At 49.6% G+C, this 25,413-nt stretch overlaps 1 protein-coding gene across 1 annotated transcript; it reads right to left on the bottom strand.

Moving 5' to 3' along the window:
• Positions 1–1,656: 1,656 nt before the first annotated feature.
• On the bottom strand, positions 1,657–15,889 carry LOC142043707 (cholesterol 7-desaturase nvd-like). Its single transcript, XM_075055175.1, has 7 exons — positions 15,565–15,889; positions 10,010–10,198; positions 7,277–7,455; positions 5,659–5,784; positions 5,271–5,390; positions 3,230–3,406; positions 1,657–1,818 (listed from the first exon to the last, which is right to left on the bottom strand). Exons 1-7 carry the CDS (start codon positions 15,887–15,889, stop codon positions 1,657–1,659), a joined length of 1,278 nt encoding a protein of 425 aa, XP_074911276.1.
• Positions 15,890–25,413: the final 9,524 nt, after the last annotated feature.

Below are 25,413 nucleotides of genomic sequence, written 5' to 3'. Positions count from 1 at the left end.
GCCTGCGACAGCCGGAGACTTCCTACAGCATAGCTCAGCACAGGGACTGAAGGTCCAGAGCTGAGCTGAAGTGGGGCTCCTGGGCCATGGGCAGGAGTGGATGAATGCCCCAGGTGAGGCTGGTCAGGGCCACTAAGACATACTAGCGCTCTCAGGTCCTTGAGAGGCTCAGGCTGTTGAGTTGGGCAATGCTTCCTGTCCAATCTCCTGCTGTCTCCTTAAGTTCCTTGCTGGAGATTACCTGTGGCTCCTGAAGCAGGACAGCGTGGGCGAGCTGCAGAATCACTTCTCCCATGCAAGAACTCCCCACAAAACAGTGAAGAACAACAAATGGTGAACATGAGATCAGTTTTTTAAAAAAATTTAATAGTGACATATTGACAGTGGAATAGCCAGATGTGAAGGGCGAAGGCACAGCTTGCACACGGTTATCTGGGATGCTGCCAGGGTGGGTGATGGACTCTGCGCTGGCAGAGGACTGCGATGGTGTGTTCCTGCTCCCGGTCCTGCTCTGGGTTAATGGTGAAGGAGGAGCCAGAAGCCTCAGCAAAGTGAAGAATTCACAAGGCACAGGTAAGCGCACAGCGCATGAGAATGGCAGCTACCAGCCTCCTTGGAAAGCCAGATTTGAGTATTTGCACTTGCTGGCTCTTGGCATACAGTAACTGCCAGAGTCCTGCTAACTATACATGTCAGGCTCTGCCCATGGAGATTACAGGTTTCTCTAGGGTATGCAGCAAGGCAGAATTTAGCCCTTTAATACAGAGTATCTAGGCACAAAGCACAGGAGAATCTAGTCCAGCTTTCATCAGATTTGCAGCCTGGTCTCCTTGTGTTAGCTTCATTTCTGATCACAGTGACAGTAAGTGATAGCTATGGTCTTGCCATGAGACAAATTTTTACAGCCAACTATGTACCCAAGGTATTGCTGGAATCCAGGGACTACCAAAGCAGAATCTTATTCACATCCCTGACCTGCAGAGTAGTTGTCAGTCTAAATGATTTGGTCACCAGGATAGTCCCTCTTCTTCCCAACGAGGTGCAATAGCTTCATAAGGAATTGACTCATGCAAGAGCTCAGTAGGCTCGAGGAAGCCCACAGGTATAGTAAGGACATGGTGGGCAGCTAAAACCCATGCTGCCCTGCCTGCTGCCAGAGAGAAGGAAGACGGCATATGTCTGTGGGCTTGGCAATCACACCCCTGATGCCATGCAGGCATCTGCCAAGGCTCCCCTGGAGAGCTGAAGCCTGCCCCAGCCAAGGTGATAGTGCAGAAGCAACAGCAGGCCTGGCTAGGAAAAGACACATCAGGCAATAAAAGACCACATGAAAAGCTTTTCATATAACTACTCAAAACAATAGCAGCAGCAAGAGACAAGAGCATTTCAAAGACAGTTCTAGAAATCTGAAGTTCACACTCAGCTCATACACTGCAGCACAGGTACAAGAGGAAGCATGTTACACCCTTCGGGCTTTGATGCCCCAAACACAGAAGGTAAAAGAGGGAGGATCTCCAGGGCTCAGGCTCTGCTCCCTGTGCCAGTGCCAATATTTGTTATATTGATCATGCCTGCCCAGCACTGCTGCTCACCAGCCAGGGTGGCAGGAGCCACCCAAGAGCCTCTGGCCACCTTGTGCAGTGGGCAGCAAGGTCTTCACCAGTCCAGGCCCTCCTTCTGTGCCAGGAGCCTCGCGCTCTTCTCGCTGTAGAACTGGGCGTACCAGCGCCGGTGCTTTTGGATGCTGGAGTCCTCTCTGACCAGCAGCGGCTTGGGCAGATACTGTTTGTTATTCCAGATGGTTATATCGCGCTCAAACTGGGGGGAGAAGGATGCTCTCATTCAGGTGGGGAAGCTGAACCAGGAGTTTTGTGACCTACCTGCACAGTAGGTTTCTTTTTTAGCATTTCTCCCAAATGGCTGGCGTGGGACTGCTCGTGCTATTTGTAACTTGTAACGCTACAGCTCTGTCTGCAGTTAGCAGATGTTTAGCCCATCATAGATCCCGAATAAGATGCTTTCAGCTTAGACTGCCTCTGTCATAGGAGGTACTGGAAAAGAAGTGGATCTTGTGTAGGTAGGAGCTGCTCCACCTGAGATTTTTGATTCTTTGGGTAGCTCCAGCCAACCAGACCTTTATAAATTAAGCATCTGCATCTTAAACTCTGCCCACACACACACACATGCAGTAAGATTTATGGAGTTTTCCTCTGTGAAGAGGTCTCTGCAGAAATGAGTACTGCTCATTCACGTTAGTAAGAATGCACAGTATTAAGCCACCTTTTATACAATAGGAGCTAGCACAGCCAAGTTTGATTTGGGGTAGGGTTTTGGCATCTGAAAATAATCTTCTGGCAATTTTTGCTGTAGTGCCAGTGAAACTCTCTCTGGTCAGACCAGTTTCCAGACTTTGACCCCTGACAGAAGGGAATGAGATGAACTCTTCTGACTGCTTGAAGGGAGTTACAGGAGTGATGGAGTCAGCTTTCTGTTGCTAGTGCCAGCTGGTATAACAAGGAGTAACAACCACAGATTACAGGTTGAGAAGTTCAAAATGGATATTAAAATTAAAAATTAACAACGTGGGTAGAGCAATAATGGAATGGGCCACCCAAAGACCTGGAGAGATGGGGGCGTTCTCCAAAGGAGGAGACCTTCAAGGCAATGCTTGACCTGAATTTGACAATAGTCTTGTCCCAACTAGGATATCGAATTGGAGACCTCCAGAGGGACCTTTCGCCACTTCCATGAATCTCTGTGGTAAGGACCTGGAAAACCTCTGTTGGGAGTTGCCCAATCTCATAATTTAACAGCAGGAGGATTTCTTGGCTCAGTTCTCACCAAAGGAGATAGGATGACCTTAAAGCACCAGCCTGGGATGCTGGAAATCCAGATGCAGTTATTAGTTCCCTCAAAGACTTCTTGGGGAGCTTGGGAGAGGTTGCCTCATCCTTGTGCCCCTATTCCCCATCTGCAGGAGAGGGATAGCTCCTCTCTGCCACTCTCAACAAATGGCCCACTGCAGGGACCCTCTTTACTAAACCTCCAGTTTAGTTCTTTGGGCTACTAAAAGTGAAAGATCATACCAAGCACTGAAAGGATCTTGCCCATGAGTCCTTTGCTCCCACATATATCTGAGCCCATGTGGGCAACTGCTCTTCCTTCTCACACCTCCTAGCCACCAAGCTCCAGGGGACCACCTTCAGCTGCTCTTCTTCAGGGGCCTTACCTGTATGCACTCTGCTCTCAGGATGAACTTGGGGATTATGGCCGGCATGTTCTTCTGGTAATAGATTTTGTGAACAACATTCTGCAGGAGAGGCTCCAGGGGAGTCACCGTCTGCAGGATGATCCCACGGCCCAGGAAAGCATGTTCAAAGATCAGGAAAACCAGCCCTGGCCCCACCTGCAGAGCAACGGAGCACCCTCAGGGAAAAGTCCCCAATGGACCAGCCCTCTGGTACAGCAGCTCCCACAGCTTGAGACCTGCTTGAGATGCCTCCTGGCCCATGCTCAAGTTTCCCCTTACTCTGTCTTTTCATCAGATAAAAGGCAAAAAGTCAAGCTACACCTCAGAGCCGAGAGTCACAGACTGCTTGCCAACTGTTAATGCTCTGCGGGCAGGGGAAATCCTGCAGAGCCATGCAGCCTGTATTTCCATGGGATATTCACAAATGTGTCAGGGCTGGATGGCTTTGCTGTGGGCCTATGGGAATTCATGGGGGTTTACAGCGCTCTACTGGTCCCAGAAAGCTTAAAATCTAATCTTTTAGGAAACACTTCCAAATTTTCACTTGGTCTTGTTGTTCGTCACTGAATTACCTTCAGGTCATGAGCAGCCTTATTGGACTGTTGACACCAGTCCTGGGCTCCGGATCTCAGTAGCAGTGAATGCAATACAATATGGAGGTAATACAACATCCCTACTGCTGCTCTGGCTTTCTCCTTTGCAGCTACAACAGTCACATTAGGTTTTAGCTGAAATCAGGTTCAGCCTTTTAGCTTGCATGACATGAAGTACTTGTTCTCTGCTCTTTGACTTACTCACATTCAGACACGCAGATGCATGTTCATACATGTGGTTCTTTGAAGCAGTGCAGATATTGCTGGGGGTTTTGGCTACTTTATTTACTACTCCTTTAATGTTTGGTTGGGTACAAACTCTTTGAAAGGTTATTTTAATGTCTTTTTTCTCCTGTTCATTGATATCAGTGCTAAATAGCACATATGTAAAATTGAACAGAGATACAATCAACATCCATTTTGTGATAATTCCCTAATTGCACCAAGAGCTATCCCTTATCAAAGTTTTGTATCATGACTTGTTTTGCTATTGTTCTGAATCTGTAATATGGCAATTAGGTCAAATGCCTTCAAAAATGTACTAGAACAAAGTTACTAGTTCTATAAGGCAAGCTTAACATTTCATCAAAAAAAGTCCCAAAAACCACAAGCAAAAATGGAATTGAGAACATCTAGTTCCCATTGATTCATGTTTAATGGCATTATTTGTATTTTCCTTTAATTCTTTATCAATTTGTGTCAACTACTTTATTATCTCATTCAGGGCGGATCTTGGGCTACAAGACACACTGTGTCTGATTTTTTGGAAGTGGAGAGGGGAAAGAGAAGTATGGTTAATAAACATGTTTCCAAAACAAAAAACAAAAAAACAAACAAACAAAAAAAAAACAAACAAAAACACAGGAGAGGAAAAAAATAAGAAAATGAGCAAACTTTCAATTGCAGAAGGAGTTCTTGACATTAGTATGAATTTACTTCTTTAGTGTAAATGTTGGTAAACTGACAAATCTTTGTGCTTTCCAGAAACTTGTCTGAAAACCTCTGAGGTCTTTGGATCATGCAGATCAACATCCTCAAAGTGTTTCTTACTGTATATTGAGTGCTTCCTACACCTTTCCCAGGCATGTTTGCCACGGACTGAAATGGTTCACACTTCTGTATTGTAAAGCGCTGTGACAAAGCCGTGTGAAGGTCCCTTGAGATTGTCACCAGTGTTTGCTCAGCTACTAGCTATTTATTTTTTTTTAATCTGTTTTGTGGGGACAGTAGCCTTTAGGAACCCTCCCTTTTCTCTGTGCTGCCCAGCTGTGGAGCAGCCCCAATGCCAATGTGTAGTTTTGGCCTGTGTGTCTGATGCACTTGGTAGGAAAGGCTACACTGGGCAGGATAGGCAAGGACTCATTTAGCCTTTTGGGTGACAAAGTCCTTCAGCTCAGGGTGCTGGTGGTCACCAGCGCGGGACATACCTGCCTGGCTGAAACCATCAAATCCATCAAGGAGATGTGCTTCCCAAAGATGGTTGCGGTGTGTTGAACCAGCAGCTGGGAGCAATGCTTGTTGGGCTCTGGCTCTGGCCGCCACTCCGCCTGGAGGGATGGAGAAGGATTAGCTCAGTCTGAGAGGTGGGGAGTGCAGGCTGAGGGTGAGATGGTGACAAGAGCTGGCTGTGAAGAACATCTACAGATGAGCACAGATGAGGGAGTGCAGACAAAACCCTCAGAGACACAGAAAAGAGACTGGACCTGAAGATGGGGGGAGGCAGCAGAGGGGATGAGGTGGGACTGATGCTTTGAGGCAGAAAGGGTTTGAAAGACTTCAGCCTCCTCATGGCTAAGAGGGGAGGTAGGGTCTTACCTTCCAGATGTGCTTCATGAAATCCCACAGCTTGGACCTTGTGTATCTCAGATCAGATCCGCCCAGAATAGCTGGTCCATGGAGAAATGCCAGGTGAGCTGTGTCAGCTGCGTTCTCGGGGATTTCCTGCCATTGGGGAACAATTTGCCATTGGTGAGAGCTGACTTGGCTGTGAGCTGCCTGTACTTAACAGCAATGTTGCAATAGCACCAGCGTGGCTGCAGTACAGCCCAGCACATCACTCCGAGCACAGCAGAGATGCTCGCAGGTCCATGACACAGCAAGCAGCAACTGAGTGCATGGAGGAAGGGGCCTCAGCACAGACTGACCTGGGACCAGTTCTGAACTAGTATATAAGAATAATTTAAACATGAAGCTTAGAAAATTCACAGTTCATTTTAAGCTCAAAGGAGTCTATGCATGTTAAATTCTGCAGCTGCACAAGCTGGAACTCCAAGTCAGTCCTTCCTTTGGCCCTGTAATCATAATGAATAAAGCATTTTTATGTTTGTGCTCCTAGACTAGTTTTCACATGCTTTTAAACCCTTAAACCCCACCAGCCTGCCCACAATATGTCACTTTTTGAGAACTTTTAATGGCTTTATTACTCAAATACACCAGCTTTCCACCAGCTTGGCAAGTAGCACGGACTGGCCCAAGTATAGACCTGTGTACAGTGGCTTGCACTGCAAAGCAAACATGAAATAAATATTACTATTCCATCAATCTCCAAAATTCTCCCTGCTTCTCACATCTCCTCTGCACACTCCCAGAGCTGTATCTCCTATGTCTCATGCATGTTCTTAATTTCTTCTGATAATTCTCCATTCCTTTCTAACCCACTCACCTTAGTCGTGATTTAGTCAGCAGGCAGGCACTGCCTTTGGAGAGACGTGCACTCTAGATTAAGGGTCATTTTTGTCACTGATTTTTACAAACAGAAGTGTTCTGCTCAGCAGCAAGCATATAAAAATCTCCCAAGGACCTCCAGGGATTGCCCAGTTTCAAAACTGCTGCTGCCTCCCATTGCTTTCCCAGAGGAGCCTCCACCTGCGCCTGCTCCCTCCGAGGACCACGGCCGTGGTCCCTTCTGTTTAGTGCCACAAAACGGTTCCCCTTTTCCGGATTCATTTCCACTGAGATGCGATTGAGGCAACAGCCATTTTGTTCTCTGTGGCACATTTGTCAGCGTATGATGGTGATTATGAAGATTAACAGCAAAATAACTGTGTGTTTCCATTTCAGTGATTGATGAGTTGAAAAGCTTCCTGACGCCAAGTGCCGCAATTCTTAGAGAATCTTTTTTTAAATTACATCAGTTATAAGTCAAAGCAAATTAACAGATTCCTTTTAAGTACCCAGAACATCTGTTCTCTACTTGAGAAGCTCATGATCCGTGTTTGGGGAACATATGCCATATTCTCGGTATACGACACAGGGATGTATTTCTAGGTCTGAGGTCTGCCAGCAGCAGCGATGCCACTGAGCACAGGCAGGGCCTGGTTAACTGGGAGGAGATATCCCTGAACGAGTTAACTGGGAGGAGATGTCCCTGAACTGGAACTACAGGAGAGGAGCCAGGCGTGAATGTGCCCCACGGAGGGAGCGGGCTCCCTACCTGGATGTGCGCATCAACCAAGTGCTCCGTCTGCCCACGGAACACCCACTCTTTGGTGGTGATCTCGCGCTGCTCGGGCACTGCCCACGTTGGACTGATCCCTTCACAGTGGTACCAGACCAGCAGCATCCCATTCACCTCGCAGGACGGCCAGGTCCGGACCCTCGCAAAATCTGGCACTGTGAAGGACAGAAAGGAATCAGTTAAAAGTGGCATCTCGAAGGCTGATGCTGGCACTAAGGGTCACCTCGTCCTGAACCACAGCTCAGAGATCATCATTATGGGAGATATTCATGTGGCACAGACTCTCTGGTGACACTTTTCCAGCTTTCAGGCTGTTGAAGGAGGACAGCAGCTTCTGAAGTTCACAAAAGAGAGTTTGCTTAAATCAGTTTTATTTCAGTTGGGTGTTTTCTGTAAGTTTTTTAAGGAAGAAACATGGCTGGCTGCTCTGCAGCCTCTTTTGCTGATCTTAAAACTGTTGAAATAAGTAAATGCTTGCTGCATCACTGGACCCTCCTCAAGTTTCAATGATCTAAAAGGAGATGCTTTTAGTTATAGATGTGCACAGAGTAAAAGCCACCTCCAACTCTTGAGTTCAAGTCATTCTCTGTTACAATACTGCAGTATCTTGTGTTACTTTAAGAATATATCTGCACTCTTTCCAGTGGAATGAATTTTGGCATTTATATTTACCCAGTTGTCAGAAAAAGTAGCTTCTACTGGATTGGAAGGCTTTTGCCTCTATTACTTTTTTTTTTTCTCATTTGCAAACAAGCACAGAGGATAGCGCTTCCTTATTATTCAGCCTTGTACAGTCACGTGGGAGGTGAAATAATAAGAGAAATTATGTTTCTCTTTTAGTCAATGAAGATCAGAGGGGGCAGGATGAGACCATCACTGTGATTTCTGATTGAAAAAATCTGGTGCTTTGGGTGGGATGCATCTCTTTAAATTTTAAAGAGGGCTTCATCTACCCCCATGCAGACATAAAATCATGGAAACATTTAGGTTGGAAAAGGCCTTTAAGATCATCAGGTCCAACCATTAACCCAAAACTGCTAAGTCCATCACTAAACCATGGCCCTAAGCAGCACATCTACACATCTTTTAAACACCTCCAGGGATGGTGACTCAACCACTTCCCTGGGCAGCCTGTTCCAATGCTTGGTAACCCTTTCAGTGAAGGAATTTTTCCTCATATCCAATCTAAACCTCCCCTGGCGCAACTTGAGGATGTTTCCTCTTGTCCTATCGCTTGTTACTTGGGAGAAGAGACTGACCCCCACCTCGCTACAACCTCCTTTCAGGTAGTTGTAGAGAGCGATAAGGTCTCCCCTCAGCCTCCTTTTCTCCAGGCTAAACAAGCCCAGTTGCCTCAGCTGCTCCTCATAAGACTTGTGCTCTAGACCCTTCACCAGCTTCATCTAGCCCCACGTCAGGCTCTGTGGCTCTGCTTGGCTGTTGGTCCCCTGCAAGCCTGGTGCTGGACAAGCTGCCCATCCGAGCTCTCCAAAATCCCTCTCCGCCAAAGTGACCTGCATGAGCACAGATGGCTTTTAAATCTGTTTAAATGAACCTGACCCATTTGGGCTGTATGGGAGCAGGGCAGCTGTCTGCAGTTTTGTTCTTTTAATATGATCACAATGGCTCTGAATACAGCCGTTTCAGATGAAACAATGCATCTTGGCAAGTGTTTGTGTATGTCCAGAATATTCATTCTCATTTTGTGATGAAACACACCATTGCTCATTACTTGGAACCAAATTTTCATTTGAATGCAGCTCCTGACTGAGTACATATGGGGAAAAAAATAGAGTATTAATCTTTTTTTCTGAAAATAACACACACACACACACAAAGAAATGCTGTTTGGTGAGATCTAGAAATTGTTTATCTTATCCGATATAGATGGAATGTCTCTCTCACTTTGGGAAAAATAGTCTGTTTAGTAGAAAGACTGACTTTTGCTGCTAATCAACGTTTTCGTTGCTATCCCAATCAATCCCAACCAGAGAAAGTTGAACTTTGCAGGAAAATAACTAAGAAGCACAAGCCAAAACAAAATTCAAGATAAGTCTGTCTGCTGGTTTCAGCCACATCTAGAATTGGTGATTTAAAATAATCAGTGCAGCCAGATCAAGTAAGTGTTACATGTGAACTTTAAGTAAGATATTTAACTAAGATTTAAGATAAGTCAATGCAAACCATATCTAAAAAGTATGCAACAAGCTTTCCTGGATTCCAACCAAAAGTTCCCTTCAAGCCTTAAAAGCAGAAAAAATTGCTATTGAGAGACTATTCTGTCATGCTAATGCGACAGATTTAAGTACTGACATGGTATAAACTGTCACTGTAGACTACAGAATCATTTCTAAAACCCAATATCTCCTCAGGATCCATCTGGGCTGGTGCAATGGATGACTCGGAGTTAAAAATCTTCTTTTATCCTCTGCTTGCTGAATGCAGGAGTTGTAGGACTATCAAAATTGAGAAGGGTGGTTATTTAACTAAAGTCCTGGTTACTGTCTAACATAGGAAAGGGCACTGGAACATTATGCCCCAACATGGACAACCCAGGAGGACAATCAGAGTGCTGCATGAACTAGGGGAGCAGGATAGAGGGTGAGTTATTACGAAGACCACTTTTCCTTAATGAAGTAGCTTTTAATGAGGACACACAGGGAGCTGCCATTTCTGCGGATGCTTTCTGCTGATTTGGGGGATGTTCACCTTTTTCAGCATATGGGATGCTGATGCATTTTCCATCTTCTCCTTGAAACTGCCAGCCGTGAAACGGGCATTCGATGCAATTGCCCATGACGCGCCCGCCAGCGGCAAGGTTAGCCCCGAGGTGAGGGCAGTAAGCGTCAACCACGTAGGCTTGGCCATCCTGGGTGCGAAACACGGCGAGCTGTTCTCCTGCAGAAACATGAGGTTATGAAGGTGTAAAAACAACATCCCCAGATAAGGCGGGGTCAGGTAATACACACATTGCTTGGCCTCTTCTGAACAGGCAGCAATGAGTGGGCCTTTTACTCAATGTTGCAGGCATCTGCCTGTGCAAAGACATGCAGAAATAACCTGCTAAAAATTAATACTGGAGGTTTTCTTTCCTTTCTGGTGGAAGATCTGTGGCAGGACAGAAACAGGGCTGTTCCGGAGAAGTTATTTAACCACGAGATGGCACCAGGCAGCTGCCAGAGCCGGGACCTGTGCTGCTGCCCAGGTCTGCAGGCAGGAGAGCCCTGCCAGGCAGCAGCTCCCTCCCAGACAGCCTGCGGGCAGGAGGCATTTGCTGACTGCAAAAAGGGCCGTGCAAAATTGGGATGGCAGCTGCTGTAGCAAATGCTTAGGGTGTGGTGGCCGTCAGCTGGCTGCCAAGGTTTAAAAGACAGCCCAGAGCAGCAAGACGACCCATCACACCCCGTGTTTCGCATGCAGCGTGTTGGCACCTTGCAGAGCCAGGCAGCTGCCTGGTGGCCCAAGGGGCTGCTGTGGCACAGAAACGTCCCTGCTGAAGGGCATTGTTTTGCTCCAGGCAGGGGGAGCGTAATTTCTCCTGGTCATCTCTAAATCCTCATGGCTCTGACCCTCAGCCCTGGTCTTTGAGCTCTCGGAGCCTGTTTCAGCTGCAGGATAAAAGGTGTGTTCACAAAAATGTTTAAAGATTTAGCATGTTTCCCCTGCTAAGCGAAAGATACACAGAGAAGAGCAATAGCTGCCTTTAAAGAGAACTCCATTCCCATCTGTTTGCCTGAGATGTGTAGAGGAGAGCGCACAGGCTCATACGTTTCAGGAATCCCTGGTAATGGTAGCTGGAAGGAGAAGCCCTTCCTCTGTTTGCTCTTGAACTCCAAGAGCCGTCCACACAACAGCTCAGCAGCAAATCACTTCCTCAGGCAGGGACGGCCGGATGCTGCGAGCCAGAGCACTGACACCTCCTCGGCAAAAGAAACTTTTCTGATGAAGCAAAGGGAAGCCCCTGACTCTGGTCTGCACCACATGGGGAATGGAGAGTCAGTGCTGGAGTGGCTGGGGCCGTATTGCCCCAGCACTCAGACTTGCTTTTCTCCCTTGCTGGGCCTTATTCCTTGTGCTCGGTGACACAATGTGAGGTTTGCCCTGCTAGGATCTGTCCCTGATCAGTTCTGGGATCACTCTCTTCCTCCCCACCCACAGTGTTATAATAACTTGCAGAATTAACTTGCAAAGTCAGCAAAACTTAACAAATTTTGAAATAATTGATATGAAGAAATGCATTACCTTAGACATGCCCCAAGGTCATCATGTAAACTTAAGTAGAGTTAAAATATGTGCAGCGTGTATAACTGAGAACATATTCATTAGGAATAGATAATGGCAGATTAGTCAACGCTGGATGAGAATCAAGTAAAGTCCCTGTCCTTGCCTTACCTTGCTTAATTTTAACACTAAAATCAACACCCACTTGTGCATAATGAGTATGTAAATGTGAAACCACCTCAGTATAATGAACTGGACAAGAGCATGACATGCTCAAAAGATCTTTTCGTTATATAAGTTTGTGTAGCCTATCACAATTTTTGTTGTATGTGTTTCCTTGTAACAAAATTGTATAAAAACCTCAACCTTCCTTTCTAAAGATGTGCAGGTATTTGGAGACCTGGCACCCTATACTGCAGTATAGCAACAAAGACAAATATCTCAACTCGATGTGTTGATTGGCTTACTGCGCACCGGGTGAAAGAACCCAGATTTTGGGACAAGACCCAGGTAGCACCACATTAGCTGAGCAAGGAACTATTAAAATGAAGACACAGCCAGTACCTGGGCTATAGCCATAGATCTGGTCATGGCAGTACTCCACCCAGTTGTGCAAGGCAACCACGGCTGGATGGCATGCCACAGTATTATCTAAATAAACGCTCTTCCTGGAGTGACTGGATAGGTGCCAGGTGCTTTCCTGGCCCAGCACAGAGCTGCTCCGAGGGTGCTGCAGCACTGCAGACCTGCCAGCATCCACATCCCCACCAGCGGCTCAGGGGAGAGCGGCTGCTCATCGGTGATCTGGCCTGAAAGCAAAGCTAGACCTACTCCAGTGTCCTCTCAAGTCATGTCCTGGTTGGAAGGGGACACAGCTGGTCTGGGAGCTTAGAAGCACTTGGGGGCTGTTCATGCAGATGTGGCTACTGAGTTAAAGGCCAGGTCCTCTCTTCCATACTGTGCTTCAGATTATGCATACATATATTCCGATTTCATCAGCTTGTGAAATCTGATCATTACAGCAGTTGCTGTAACTTAAAGCTCAACTAGTGAGAAATAAGGCCAAACTAAACTTTGGGAGCCAAGGTTTCTCTGTATGTTTCCAGACAGCCACACTGATGACAAATGACAGAGTGTGAGCTATCCCACGCACAAGCACTTTCCTTGGTTGAGTTTTTGTGGTCTGGGCAAAGAAAAGGAAACCCTGCAAACTTTCCCAGCCTTCAAGCCTAGGAAGGATTATTTAAGATATCTGGCAGAAATGAGTGGTACTCCAGTGCCTGGAGATCCCTTCTTACCCAGGACACCTGGTTCTGTTGTCCCTGCAGTCTTTCTGGAAGACTCCCACACATCTGCTGGCAGCAGGCACAGGGGAATGGAGGCACGGAGGTGCAGATCCTTCCCCCTGTCCCAGGTAACAGGGATTCATTCTGAAGCATCAGCTTTTTCTTCTATCTCTAACCTGCCTCTCTACCTGACCTGAGGTTCAGGGTGAAAGGGGGAAGGCAGGGAAAGGTTTTCTGCCTGTTGTGAGAGGTGCTGCAGGTTCACCAGGAGCAGAAGCATGGAAACACAGGAGCAGCATTGGATGGGTCAGACCAGAGCACTTGGAGCCCGGGGGGTCCCAGCCACGTGCGCCAAGGAGCAGCCCTGCAGCCCACCAGCTTTGCCCACCACCGTTTTAAGACAGTTTTACTCCAAGGAGGTCCCACCTCTAGAACTTTCCTTCATACAGGCCACCTGGAGCTCTTCTGCCTTGAAGATCTGAAGCAGTGCCCATGGCCAGACCCTTGCTGGCTGCCCAAACACCTCACCCAGGACCCCTGAGTGAGTGTTGCTTTTGCCTCTGGGCTTTGCACTCTGGAGCCAGCAGAGCCAGAGGAGAAGCTGATCTTTGCTCTGGCTTGTGCATCAAATCTGATGTCTCTCCGCATGGGAGGACAGTATCCTGGCCTAAGATATACTGAAAATCTCTGTTGCAGGTGAGTATTAAGGCAGTATTAGCCACATAATGATGTTTTCCTATTAAATTAGCCTATTTCTTTTATGGAAAACAAACAGCAATTGTAGCAAGAATAGCACATGGGACATAAAGAGGCCCAAGGCCACCATGCGGTTCTGGGCGCTTGGCTGGGAATGCAGAGTCTGGGAGAGAGCAGCTCAGAGAACCTGCTCTGGGGTCCTCTCCTGTGCAGGAGCCTCACGGGGGTCTGAGCACCTTCCCTGCAGCAAGCACCCAGCCAGCAGTGCTGCGCAGTGCCGCGCAGTGCCCTGCAGATCAGAGCAGCTCTCGCTCCACTTCCACAATCTCAGGAGAGAACGAGGCTTTCCTGCACGCTCAGTGCCATGTTTTGGAAGGTGTCTTCTCCCAAAGGATGAGTCTTGCAGGGACTGAGCCAAGCGATTTTTGTTCTTTCATCTCCTCTGGCTCACTGCCTCTAGAGCAGGGCTGCATTTCCAGGCTATGCTCAGAGGCTCCAAAATAAGCTAGATATACCCACAAACCTGGAGGCTACAGGTTGTTTAACTGCCTTATTCACTGATAATCTTCCTGGCACTGGTACACTACTGTCACTCTGCCACTAGAAGTGATTTTACCTGCACGTTTCAGCCAGACCCCAAGGACTGGGTGCCAGGAACCAGGTTTCAGGCAGACAACCAATGGAGTCATAACAGACAGGCTGGTGGAGGCTCTCTAGGATGTATATATTGAATTACATAGGTCCCATTATACAAAAAAAAACCAAACCAAACAACTTCAAGGAAGAGGATGGCTCTTGAAAACAGAAAAACCCCCACACTTTCACTACTGAATCTAAGGATTTCAATGCAGAAACATCCCTTCTGATGAGGAAGGCGCCAGCACAAGTCCAAAACCATCTTCAAGGCAAAGGGACGCTGGACAAGCAGAGCACCCCTCTGGATGTGGCTGAGAGGCCCCATTCCAATGTCCCCAGGACATGGGGACATGCAGGCAGCAATGCCTGGGAGGAGAGCCCAGGCAGTGAGATGCCCCAGTATCCCAGCAAGGAGCCCAGACAGGAGAGCCCTGCACACTCTCACCGAGCCTGTGCCATGATGTCCCCAGTGCCCTACTCAATGCCCATGCAAAAGCCCAGGCTGTGACACCCTTGGTGCCCTTATGTGGGTGCTGGCTGGTGTGCTCTGAAAGGGGTGCTGGGGGCAGAGTTGTCGCAGTGCCACAGCAGAGCCCGCAGGCAGGGATGGCCTGGCAGGGATGCCCTGCACACTGGCAAGGAGCCCCGGTGGGCACACTGCAAGTGCCTCACCGCAGGTGCTGGCTGGGATGCCCCAGTGCCCCAGCAGGATGCTCTGTGAGGACGGACCGGTGTCCTGGTGAGGATACCCGTGTGAGGATGAACCAGTGCCTCAGTGGGGGGGGGACGACGGACTGGGCAGGGACGTCCCTGCGCCCCAGCAAGAACACCCGGGCAGGGACGCCCCGGTGCCCCGGCGGGGATGCCGGTGCAGGGACGCCCCGGTGCCCCAGCAGGAACACCCGGGCAGGGACGCCCCGGTGCCCCGGCGGGGATGCCGGTGCAGGGACGCCCCGGTGCCCCGGCGGGGATGCCGGTACAGGGACGCCCCGGTGCCCCGGCGGAGATGCCGGTGCAGGGACGCCCTGGTGCCCCAGCAGGAACACCCGGGCAGGGACGCCCCGGTGCCCCGGCGGGGATGCCGGTGCAGGGACGCCCCGGTGCCCCGGCGGGGATGCCGGTGCAGGGACGCCCCCGTGCCCCGGCGGGGATGCCGGTGCAGGGACGCCCCGGTGCCCCGGCGGGGATGCCGGCTGGGATGAGCCAGTGCCCCAGCACGGGCGCTGGCCTGCACGCCTCAGTGCCCCGCAGAGGCACCCGGGCGGCGACGCCCCGGAGCCGCGGCAGCGTGCCCGGGCAGGGATGCCCGATTCCCCCGCGGGGAAGCCCCGCGCAACCGGCCGGGATCCCGAGCCTCGCCGCCCCCGTTGCCCGGGCGGGGGTCGGGCGCGCCCGTCGGGGCCGCGGCGGCTGGCGCTCACTCACCGAGCAGGGCGAGGCTGCGGACGGCGCCGCGGGGCAGCTGCGCGGAGTCGAGCAGGCGGTACCAGCCGTTGGGGAAGGCCGGCGGCAGGGCGCCGGGGCGGCGGGCGCGGCGGGCGCGGCGAGCAGCCTGCCTGCGGCTCAGCCCGGGAGCCGGCAGGTAGCCCACCTGCCCGGGGCCGCGCCGCAGCGCCAGCGGCCGGGAGCAGCCCAGCAGCAGCAGGACGAGGAGAAGGAGGAGGAGGAAGAGGAGGAGGGGGACGGGGAGGGGGAGGAAGAGCAGCACCCCGCGCTCCGGCCCCGCCGCGCCGCACCACCCGCTCCCCATAGCGCGCCCGGCCCCGCCGCCGCCGCCCCTTATAGCGCGCCCGGCCCCGCCCGGGGAGGCGCTCCGGGGGGGTGTGTGGGGGACGGGACGGGACTCCCCCACCCCGGGGACCCCCCGGGCATCCCCGGCTGCCTCCCCCGCTGCGGCGGTGGGAGCGCGGGCGGAGCCCCGCTGCTCGGCCCCGGGGGGGGGCTGCGACCCGGCACTGCAGGAGGTCGGGGGACGAGGAGAGGCTGGGCTGCGGGGGGGGTTGCTTCGTCTGGGGAAAGGGAGGAAAATTACGGGGGCGAGGGAGGGGCGTCCAACTGCAGCCTGCTGCCAGCTCGGGGATACAGAGCAGAGGGAGCCGGGCTTTTCTGCAGGACGCACAGCAAAGAGGCAAGGAGCACCAGCTGCGGCAAAGGGAACTCCACTTGCACATAAGCAAAAGTAATGCTTCCTTGAAAGAGCGGTCTTAAATCCAGTAGCTACATTAATTAGATCAATATATACCCCAGCATTCATTCTCCCGAGCTGCTATCCTGGGCTTAGAAAGGTGCAACCTGGTGTTGGGGCTGGCTTTGACATGGGGCACCTGGCAGGACCCTGACAGGTCTCTCAGAGTTCAAGAGGAGCTCAGAGAGGTGCCAGCACAGAAAACAAGGGTAACAAGGGACTTGGATCCCCTCCGTGCAGAGAGGAGAAATCAGGGCAAAGCCAAGGTTGGGCTATTTGAGCATGCCAGCTGGCTGGAAGTGAGGCAGAGAAGTAACGCTTGATTTAGTCTGAAGAATTGCACTGGTTCAAGAGGTAACTGCAGAAAAGCCACTTGTCATGTAGATATAGTCAGAGATCTCTAGGAGAAGCAGCAACTCAAAATACCCACCCTAGTACTGAGTAATTGAAAACCGACAAGTACACAGAAATGGAGCATCTGGCTGAAGCAAAAGGAGCAACTAGAATTCAGACAAAGTGAATTGCTTGAAGACCTCATATGAAAGGTTCAGGTAAATATATATATATGACCTGTTGGAAACCTGTTCTAGGAGAAGAATTCTAGTGTAGTTATGCAGGAGATTGAACACAACAGTTGGAAGTAAACAGATACCCTCAGAGAGAGACAGGCTGCGAGTCCTGTCTGAACAGGGAAAAGGACGAAAGCAGCAACTCTGGCAAGTGACAGATCAAGTCAAAATAAAGCAGGTCAGAGAGGGATTTTTCAAGAGCGACTTACTAAAGGCATAAAAGCACATAATAAATACATTTGTGGCACAAAAACAGAGACTCGATGGGTGGTTTGGGGACTGGCAGACCAATGAGTCTCAGTATTGTGCTGGGCAAATCCATGAGATGCTGCGGTGAAGAGGTTAAGAGACACAGGAATGAATATCCTCTGTTAGGGAAGAGTCAGCACCCTGTTTGCACAGAGAAGTCACATCTCCCAAACAGATCTGAGGAGTCAGCGAACAGGTGAACGAGTTCATATGATGTTCACTTGGCTTTTCAAGACACTTCCTTTAAAGTATGTTGCAAAAGGTCCTTAAATAACCCTGAAATAACAGGGGGAACCTCTCTGCTTCTGTAACTGGAGAGAAAATAGGAAGCAAGGAAAAGGAATAGATGCTCACGTGTTACAATGGAGAGTGGCATGCATTTATTGCCACAGAACCTGGGAAATGGGATAAACATGTCTAAATCATCTGATTAAGATGATTCTAAATTATTAACTGTGGTAAAATGTAAAGTTGACTGTGAACTACTGCAAAAGAAGCCTTACAAACCTCTCAGTGACTGGCAGGCAAACAGCAGTCTCTGCCAGTGAAACGTAATGCACGTGGTGAAGACCCACAGGAGAGTGTTAGCTGTTAATTGGCACTCAGAAAGAGATCTGAGCATTACTTGACTTGGTCTGTGAATATGTCTGCTCACTGGTCCACGATGCTTAAAAAGACAAATGCCATGTTAGGAATAACTATTATTAATGCTTTTGTAGGTATGATGATCTAAGCATATAAAAGAAGCAAGGTCCGCAGAGGACAATAATATTTTCTATTAGATGAGCTGATACAGCTGGAAAAAAGTTGACAAGCTTTCAGGCATAATAGCCCTCCTTCAAGAATAATTAGGAACAGAGCAAAAAACCCACCTGCACTTTGGTCTACTACAGGGTGCATGTAATGGTGGCCACGTCACCTTGCATGGAGTAAACCTAGAGGAGATACAAAGAAAGGAGAATGATCAGAAGCAGGGAGTGGCATGAACAGAGTAGACTTGAAGTCTTGAAAATCAGAAGGTGACTTTACCCATCCATTACTAGTCACTGAACTAGACAGGGCTTTGTGCCAACCTAGCACTTTCCTTTTAAGTTCATATTTGATCTCTTTTCCAAGTTTGAAGGAATTTATTAGTGGGTGGAACTCAGTCAAGCAGGATGGAAATCAAAAGGGCAAATGGGAAATAAGGAGAGCCTCAGGGTGTCACTGCATAAACCCAGCAGCAATAGCTACCTCCATGGCAAGGAAGGGCTCAGTCCAAGAACTGGTTGGCCTTTATGAACACTTACCCCCTTTGCTCTGCTCTTTTTCCCCGGATATCTTAAACATCTTTCTTCCAAGACATCTCACAGGTGCAAACAGGAGGGCCAGGGCACCCACAGCATCCCTGGTGGGACACACACTGTGTCCCCCAATGAAGCATTCACTACTGCTGATGAAGCATCAAGGGTTACTCAGAGCACATCTGGTATAGCACTGTGGGAACTTCTGCTCCGCAGGCATGGGTTGGGGTAGTGAACAGAAATGAAAGAGCCCTTGATGTGTGAAGGCTGCCCAGAAGGCCCAGGTGTTAAAGGCTGAGTGCAAGAGGCATTTACAGATGGATATAATGGGGCCAGGACAGGGTTCTGGGAGTTCTGGAATGGGGTGGTGGCAGGAGCACCCAGGAACTTGTTGAGTAATGCAGGGCCTCCACACACACGCAGGGCATGTGGCTCTACCTTGTGTCCTCCTGCTTTCTGGGGTGCCTGGCTCAAGGGTACTGGGGATGGGCAGTATTGGGATGAAGCACACTCCATGTGAGAAGGGAAAATCAAGTCCAATGCAGAGATTTCCTTCTCATTCTTAACTTCTTAGGCAAAGCTGGGCAATGACTTGCAGGGGACTATCCCAAGGCAGCTGGGAAACAGAAAAGGAGGAAGCTAGGACATTTGAGTCCAAGAAGCAGTAAATGTTCCTGTAAATTATGTAAACTGAGTACAATTAAGCATTGGTGAGGTAACTGTGGCTTCTGCAGGTTATTATCTCTGTATTTATTTTTAGGATATACTGAGAGTCTTTTGACATAGCAACCTTAGCTACACTAAAGCATTTGTTTGGGATTTGAAGTAGTGCCTATGGTTACAGGTGCTGAACTCCTTTCACCATGTACAAAACCCCAATTTCAAATGCTTCTGAGTTTGCTGAACTAACCACCTAAGGTTGAAATGCTTCTCTCCCCAGGGTTGACACATACAGGAGCAGTGGTCATGGTAGAGAGGATTCATCTGCTTCAAAAGGTTGAAGATGTGAAGTTTAACTCTATAGAAAAACAAATAAAAGAGAAACATGGTGTTTAGCTAGTATTAGAAATCTTTAGACTGGCTGGGATTTTCTAGCACATCTCTGCATTAGATCAGGGCTAGGACTTGACATGGCAACAGAAATGGGAAGTAAAGGGCAATTCACAGGATTGCAGGAGGAGGATGAAGCCTTGGAGATCTGGGTTGTTGACCACAAAGACTCTCAATGACATTTTTCACCAAATAACCCTACCTGTGTGTTTGTCTTTCCAGGAAGCCCACCTTGAGACTGTGTGTCTTGCTTTCCAGATGTGCTGACTTAGAAGAACATTACAGATATCTTCAGGGAAGGAAATGAGATAAAAACAGTGTTTTCTTCAAAACCAGTTCTGTTTAGCCTTGTCTTATCATGTTTTAATTTGCTTTTAGGCTGGTTTCATAATCAAACTTGTGCAATCAATCTTTCTATCTGACCTCAGCAGCAAGGTTTTGATCTTCTAGCAAGTATCAATCACACATGACAGGAGGGCACAGCTCCTAATGGGGGCAGGTTTGCTGTCACATTCCTGTGCTCTGGATTTTGCATTTGGGCCCTAACCCACCAATTAACTGTTCTGGTGCACATTCGAGCACACCCAGGCTCCATGCTCCAGCCTGCCAGCTGGCTCCTGGGGTAAAGTACATTAAGTGCAGCAGAAAGTCTGGTGCCACTCAGCTCCTGCCCCTACATGCCATATTGACACAACTGTGCCAGCTCTGGCTTTGTCTGGCTTGCTCAGCATCCTCCAAAGCTACTCCTGAGGCCGTACATCTCTTGATTGTCATGTTTGGTGTCTTTGAAAGCCATATCTGGCAAGTTGGAAAGCAGCCCTCTAATTTTTCTGTTTTCCCAAAGTCAGGAGCATTCACGTGGGACCTGCATGGGCTGGGGAGCCCCTGGAGCTAATTGAACATTTGCAAAGACATGAAAATTTCCCAGCAGCAACATGAAGTATTGAGTACTAGTGTGTCCTAGGCACTGTGCACTACAGGGAGGGCAGATACGTGTCTGGCTGGGGCAGTGCAGAGCTGGGCCTTGGGATGCAAGGGGAGCTCTGAACACTGTGGTGGGCTCCTGGGAGGGGGACAGGAGGCTTGGGCATGCAGACAAAGGGTCTCTGCTGAGGAGATGCTTGCTGCCTCCTCCCACAGGCAGGTTTCAGAGGTGGCAACTCTTGCACATTTCTGTACACATCAGTGTGAAGACAATGTCCTGATATTGAGGACACCTGTCTCTGGAAGGGTTGCAAGTTCCAGAGTGCCTCATTTGTCATTGACCTCTTTTTCCTTTCCCCTTTTCAGCTTCATACCAGCTCGAAGAGGTTGGATATGCCAGAGATCTCACTCTCTACTTGATATGGTGCAACAAGGTGGCATGTCTGCCTACCAATGAAGTCTGTCACCACCTGGACTCTGCTGGGGAGACAGAGCCACCTGGAGAAGTTCATATGGCCCCTTTCCCAGGGAATTTGGCCCCTCCAGCACACCTCCAGCCTCTTCAAATGGTGGGACCATTTCTGCTTGAGCAAGAAGCTGCACAGGCACAAACCACCACATCCTGCAATGAGCAGGGTTGCAGGTTATTGGTGCAACAGTGGACTCTGGTGTTCCAGTGTCCCCAGAGAGTCTCTGGAGATAAAGGGAGTGAATCTGACAGCCCTGGATGTCAGCTCTACCTTGTGAAGGAAGGCAGCCACATCCCATTGGCAAGCTTTCCCATGGACACCCAAGCTGTTGGACTGAGCTCCAGCATGGTGGGCTGGGCATGTTGGGGAGCACCAAGGGCTGCATGGGGGCTGATCCATGCTCCATCTCCAGCCACTCTGCACCAGTGACTGCATCACCGCATTACTTGGGCCCAGGCTCCAGCATCCTCTGAGGTGAAGACGTGCAGGAAACCCCCAAACAATGACCGATCTCTCTGAGCTCCTTTCCAGCCTCTGCTATGCAGTAGTCCCAGGGGGCTGGAAGTCCCTTGAGGACAAGCTGTCCCATCTCCTGGGACATGATGAGCAGGCAGCTGAAGCCCAGCCACATCTTGGCTGGTTTTCTAGCAGAAAATTGGAATTCTGTCAAAATGAAAATTTCCCTACAGAGCATTTCAAACATGTGAATGCTTTTCCCTTAGAAAATTATTCCAGTGGAAATTGCCACCCACTCCTACTGCACATCTGACTGTGTGTTTCTGTGCATTCAGTTCCTTCTGGTTTCACAGAAACTGTTTCTGTGTTTCTCACCATCTTTGCCTCTGGCTATTGATGTTCCATGTCCCATCCTCTTACCAGTCACCTGAAAATCTCCCTGCCCTCTTAGGGAATCTCTTGGTGTCCAAAAGCCAGCCTAACTGCTGTCTTCTTGTTTTAACTCCCCCCAGCCCTGTGAATGCCCAGCTGGCTTGGACGAAGGCAAAGCGCTGGTGGATGGTGGGAATGGCTCTGTGCATGGGTGATGCAGTAACCTGACAGTGGAGGGGAGAGATACCTCAGTTCTGGTCACTTGGCATAGGATACTGCTGCAGCTTCTTTCTGTGATGACAGGGACTCCAGAGGTGACACACACTGTGCTTGGGGGGGTGGCAAAGGCCCTTAGAACCCTAGATCCTGTGCCCTGTGGGGAGACCTGAGTAAAGACAACACGGATGCCTGTAGCAGGGCAGCTCTGTGCTGCACCAGCACTGGAGCAGGGAACTGTGCTGCCTGGTAACTCCACCAGCCACATCTGAATTGCAAAGTAGGCTGGGATGAGTTCCTCTCAGCTGGGAAAGCATTTAGGGAGAGCACAAGACCTGCTTAGGGACTGCAGTCCATCCTGGGTGTCATCTGGAAAAGAGGTGGAGACAGGGCCAGAACATAAGACAGCAACAGCTCAGGCAAAACAGCTGCTCAGACACTTTCACCTTGGTCTCCACCCCATTGCTCCCTGTAGCTCCCCCACCACAGAAATAATGCCTTTGGGCACCTTGCTCTCTGCAGACACCAACCATTGCCTGTCAGTCTGGCTAGATGGCTGACACTGTGACAAGGACGTCCTCTGCTGCATCCCAGCTGCCCACACAAAGCCCATCCCCCAGTGGACTGATGGTGGGGAACACACTGTGCCAGCTTCCAAGTGGGTGGTGAGGAGCTGCGGGGGACCCCTGCACCCCCTTTCTTGTCCATCGTCCCTGCCTGCTGTCTGCCACCGCCCGCTGCCTGCCTTGACCTCAGACTGGGTTTCAGTGCCATTCTTTGTCCCTGTCCCAAGCTAACCTTGTGTTGGTTGCATGGCAGAGACCCACCAAGGGCAGGTGTCCTCTGCCTGCAGGGTACCCAGGGCATGGGACTCTCCTGGGAGGTATCCAGATACCCAAGCAATAGGAACAGTACAGGTGATGAAACTGGGCAGGAGGCTCTGGCCATGGCATGGAGACAGTGCAAGGAGGGGAGGGTTACCTTCTTCCAAATTCACCACCCTGCCTCCCCCAGCTGTGGTGGAGCCAGCTTGCACTGACGGAGCGACTCTGGAAACAGCTTCTCCAGTGCTCAGAGCCCCTGGGGAAAGCACCTGCACAGAGGCAGTCGTCTGTCATTGCTCCTGCTAGATGACGCCTAATACCGCAGGCAGCAAGCACTCTCACGTCTTCTGCAGCAGCTCATGAGGAGTTTTTCTCCAAATATTCTCAAGGGACTTTTTTGCCATTTTTTCAGCCTCTTTGTAAAAAATGTGATCCCCAGATCTGTGGGCAGGTTTCTCAGCCGGGATTCCTCAGTGCTTTGTACAGAGGCTCAAGCCATTGCCGACTGCTGCTCTGACCCCTCAGGGGTGCACCAAGGACAACGCTGCCTCCTTTTTGTTTTGAAATTCATGATCTCTGACCCCCTGGTCAATATTAGAGGCGTCCTTTCCCCTCAATGTTTCTGCTGCATCCACAGTCCTGTCCTAAGGGCAGGACCAACAATACTTGCTTCTGCTTACATGACTCTGCACTGATTGTCTTAAAATATGTTTTGGCACTCTGTTTATCAAACAATCCAAATTATTTGGCATCATTGTTTTCTGTCTCACAGATTTTATCACCAGTGATTGCTTCCAGAGCAATGGCAGAAATACTCAAGCATCAACCACATCACAAATCCTTTCATACCTCTAGGAATACCTGCATCCCATTGCAGTTCTTCACTAACAACCACTCTTAGAGATCTGCCATGGCCACCCAGTATGTGCTTTACTTAGTTCTATACCTTAGATGAACCACTCTTACATCTTGCAGCTGTATGTAAAAAGCATTTCCATAGCCTGTGTTGTAGCTGTGCAGTTACTTCTATCAATTGAATTTTAACTTTCTCAAAAGAAGTATTTAGTTTGCTTGGCAGCTCCATGATGACTGGCACAAATTACATATTCCTAATGCTTGATTTCCTCTTTTATGAAATTCCATACTATCTTTTCCACCGCTGGGACTGACACCTTACCCCAAGGCAGATAAAATTTCCAGCTGGGTTCACAGTTGCTCCCCTGAAGTCTCTAGGTTTTACACTGACTTTGGCCATGGGAGGAATGACACCATTCACAGGCAACAGGACACCACACAAACATCAGTCCCATGCTCTTGTCCAACTCCCCTGCATCCATCCAGAAGGTGCCAGATAGAAAAACATGCTAATTGCTAACAGGCAACTGTGTTAAGTTCTTGCGCCAAACCATGGCTAAGAAGGTTGCCATGATATGCCAGGAGGCAGCGACTGGGAAAGCAGACCATTGCTCGCTACAGTGTCCTCTACAAGGATCAGCTGGTGGATGCAGTTGTACTTACCATTTACACGGCTTCCACCCTGGGAAAGCCCTGCATGCACCCATTGCCTTCAGAAGATCAAAGAGCCTGAGGACACAGCAAGAGTGGAAGTCGTGCCGTGACAACATCTGTGCTGGCTGAGCCTGACTGCTTAGATATTGTGATCTGGGCTGTTCCTGATGCCAGGACAACATGGCCCAGTGGGAGGCATGACCTGAGAGGGAAGCAGGCGTTTCTCAGATCTTTGCAAAGGTGCCAGAAACAAGAGTCTCTGGAGACAAGAAATGAATGGAGGCACAGAGTGAAGACCCTGGCTCCTGACTGATCATCCTAGACTCCTGGGCAACACAGTAGGGGCTCAGTAACTGAGCTTCTTTTTCTCCCTACAGGGAACTCTAGATAATAAGGAGGAAAGACATTTTGCACTCCAATGTGAGCAAGCCAAATAATATTTCAAAGCCTGCTTTTTTCCTTTGTCTTCTCTGCTAAGTCCCCTGCTGTGGCCAGGTCTTGCCTTTATTATTCTACTGCCATCACACCCACCAGGGTCCGGGTCTGTATAGCCTGTTCCAAAACAGTTTCTTCCCAAACAATCTACTGGAAATGCACCTGGTAGGCAGAGATGGGATGAAGTCAGATGTGTGCAGTCTAAGGGCATGGATGCAACTCTCTTTAACTTGCACCCTTTGTCCCTTCAAGACAGCACTCAGGCCCTTCGGGGTGGACAGAGCCACACCACATGAGTACAGCAAGGGCCTCATCTCCATGCGTGGAGGAGTAGGAAAGACACAGTGACACTGAAAAGGGTAAAGCGTGCCTGGAAGTCCGTGCTGAGAGCACAGCAGGATCAGTGTAGAGCTCCACGCAAAGCACTGCAAGAGTTAAGGTGAGGTGGGGCCATTTTCCTTCTCTCACTGAGTGCGTCATAACCTCCATGGGTTTCATTGCTTTCCCATGCAGTTGTCCGCAGCTTCTCTGAGAGGGTCACATAGCTGGAAGGGTGCTATGTAGCACAGCAGCCCCTCATATGCTGAGACCCTGCAGCATTACACAACGGCCATTTTGCTTCTGCAGCTTCTTCCGAGTGCATGTGGGCAACATGGGACACAGACAAAATGGTTTCCATGGCAACTTGCACTTCAGTGATGCCAGTGAGGAAATTTGCGTTGGGGGAAGAAA

This window comes from Buteo buteo, chromosome 23 (assembly GCF_964188355.1).
Source record: "Buteo buteo chromosome 23, bButBut1.hap1.1, whole genome shotgun sequence".
Taxonomy (NCBI): Eukaryota; Metazoa; Chordata; class Aves; order Accipitriformes; family Accipitridae; genus Buteo; species Buteo buteo.
Note: the sequence above shows the minus strand (reverse complement) of the source record. Positions and strands in the feature narration are given on the sequence as shown.

Excerpts from the sequence above, each read along its gene's own strand:
- LOC142043707 (XM_075055175.1), bottom strand. The coding sequence starts at position 15,889 with ATGGGGAGCGGGTGGTGCGGCGCGGCGGGGCCGGAGCGCGGGGTGCTG. Across the intron at positions 10,199-15,564 it reads CCGCAGCCTCGCCCTGCTCG|GAGAACAGCTCGCCGTGTTT; the intron begins GTGAGTGAGCGC and ends ATGTTTCTGCAG. Across the intron at positions 7,456-10,009 it reads CATCCCATATGCTGAAAAAG|TGCCAGATTTTGCGAGGGTC; the intron begins GTGAACATCCCC and ends TGTCCTTCACAG.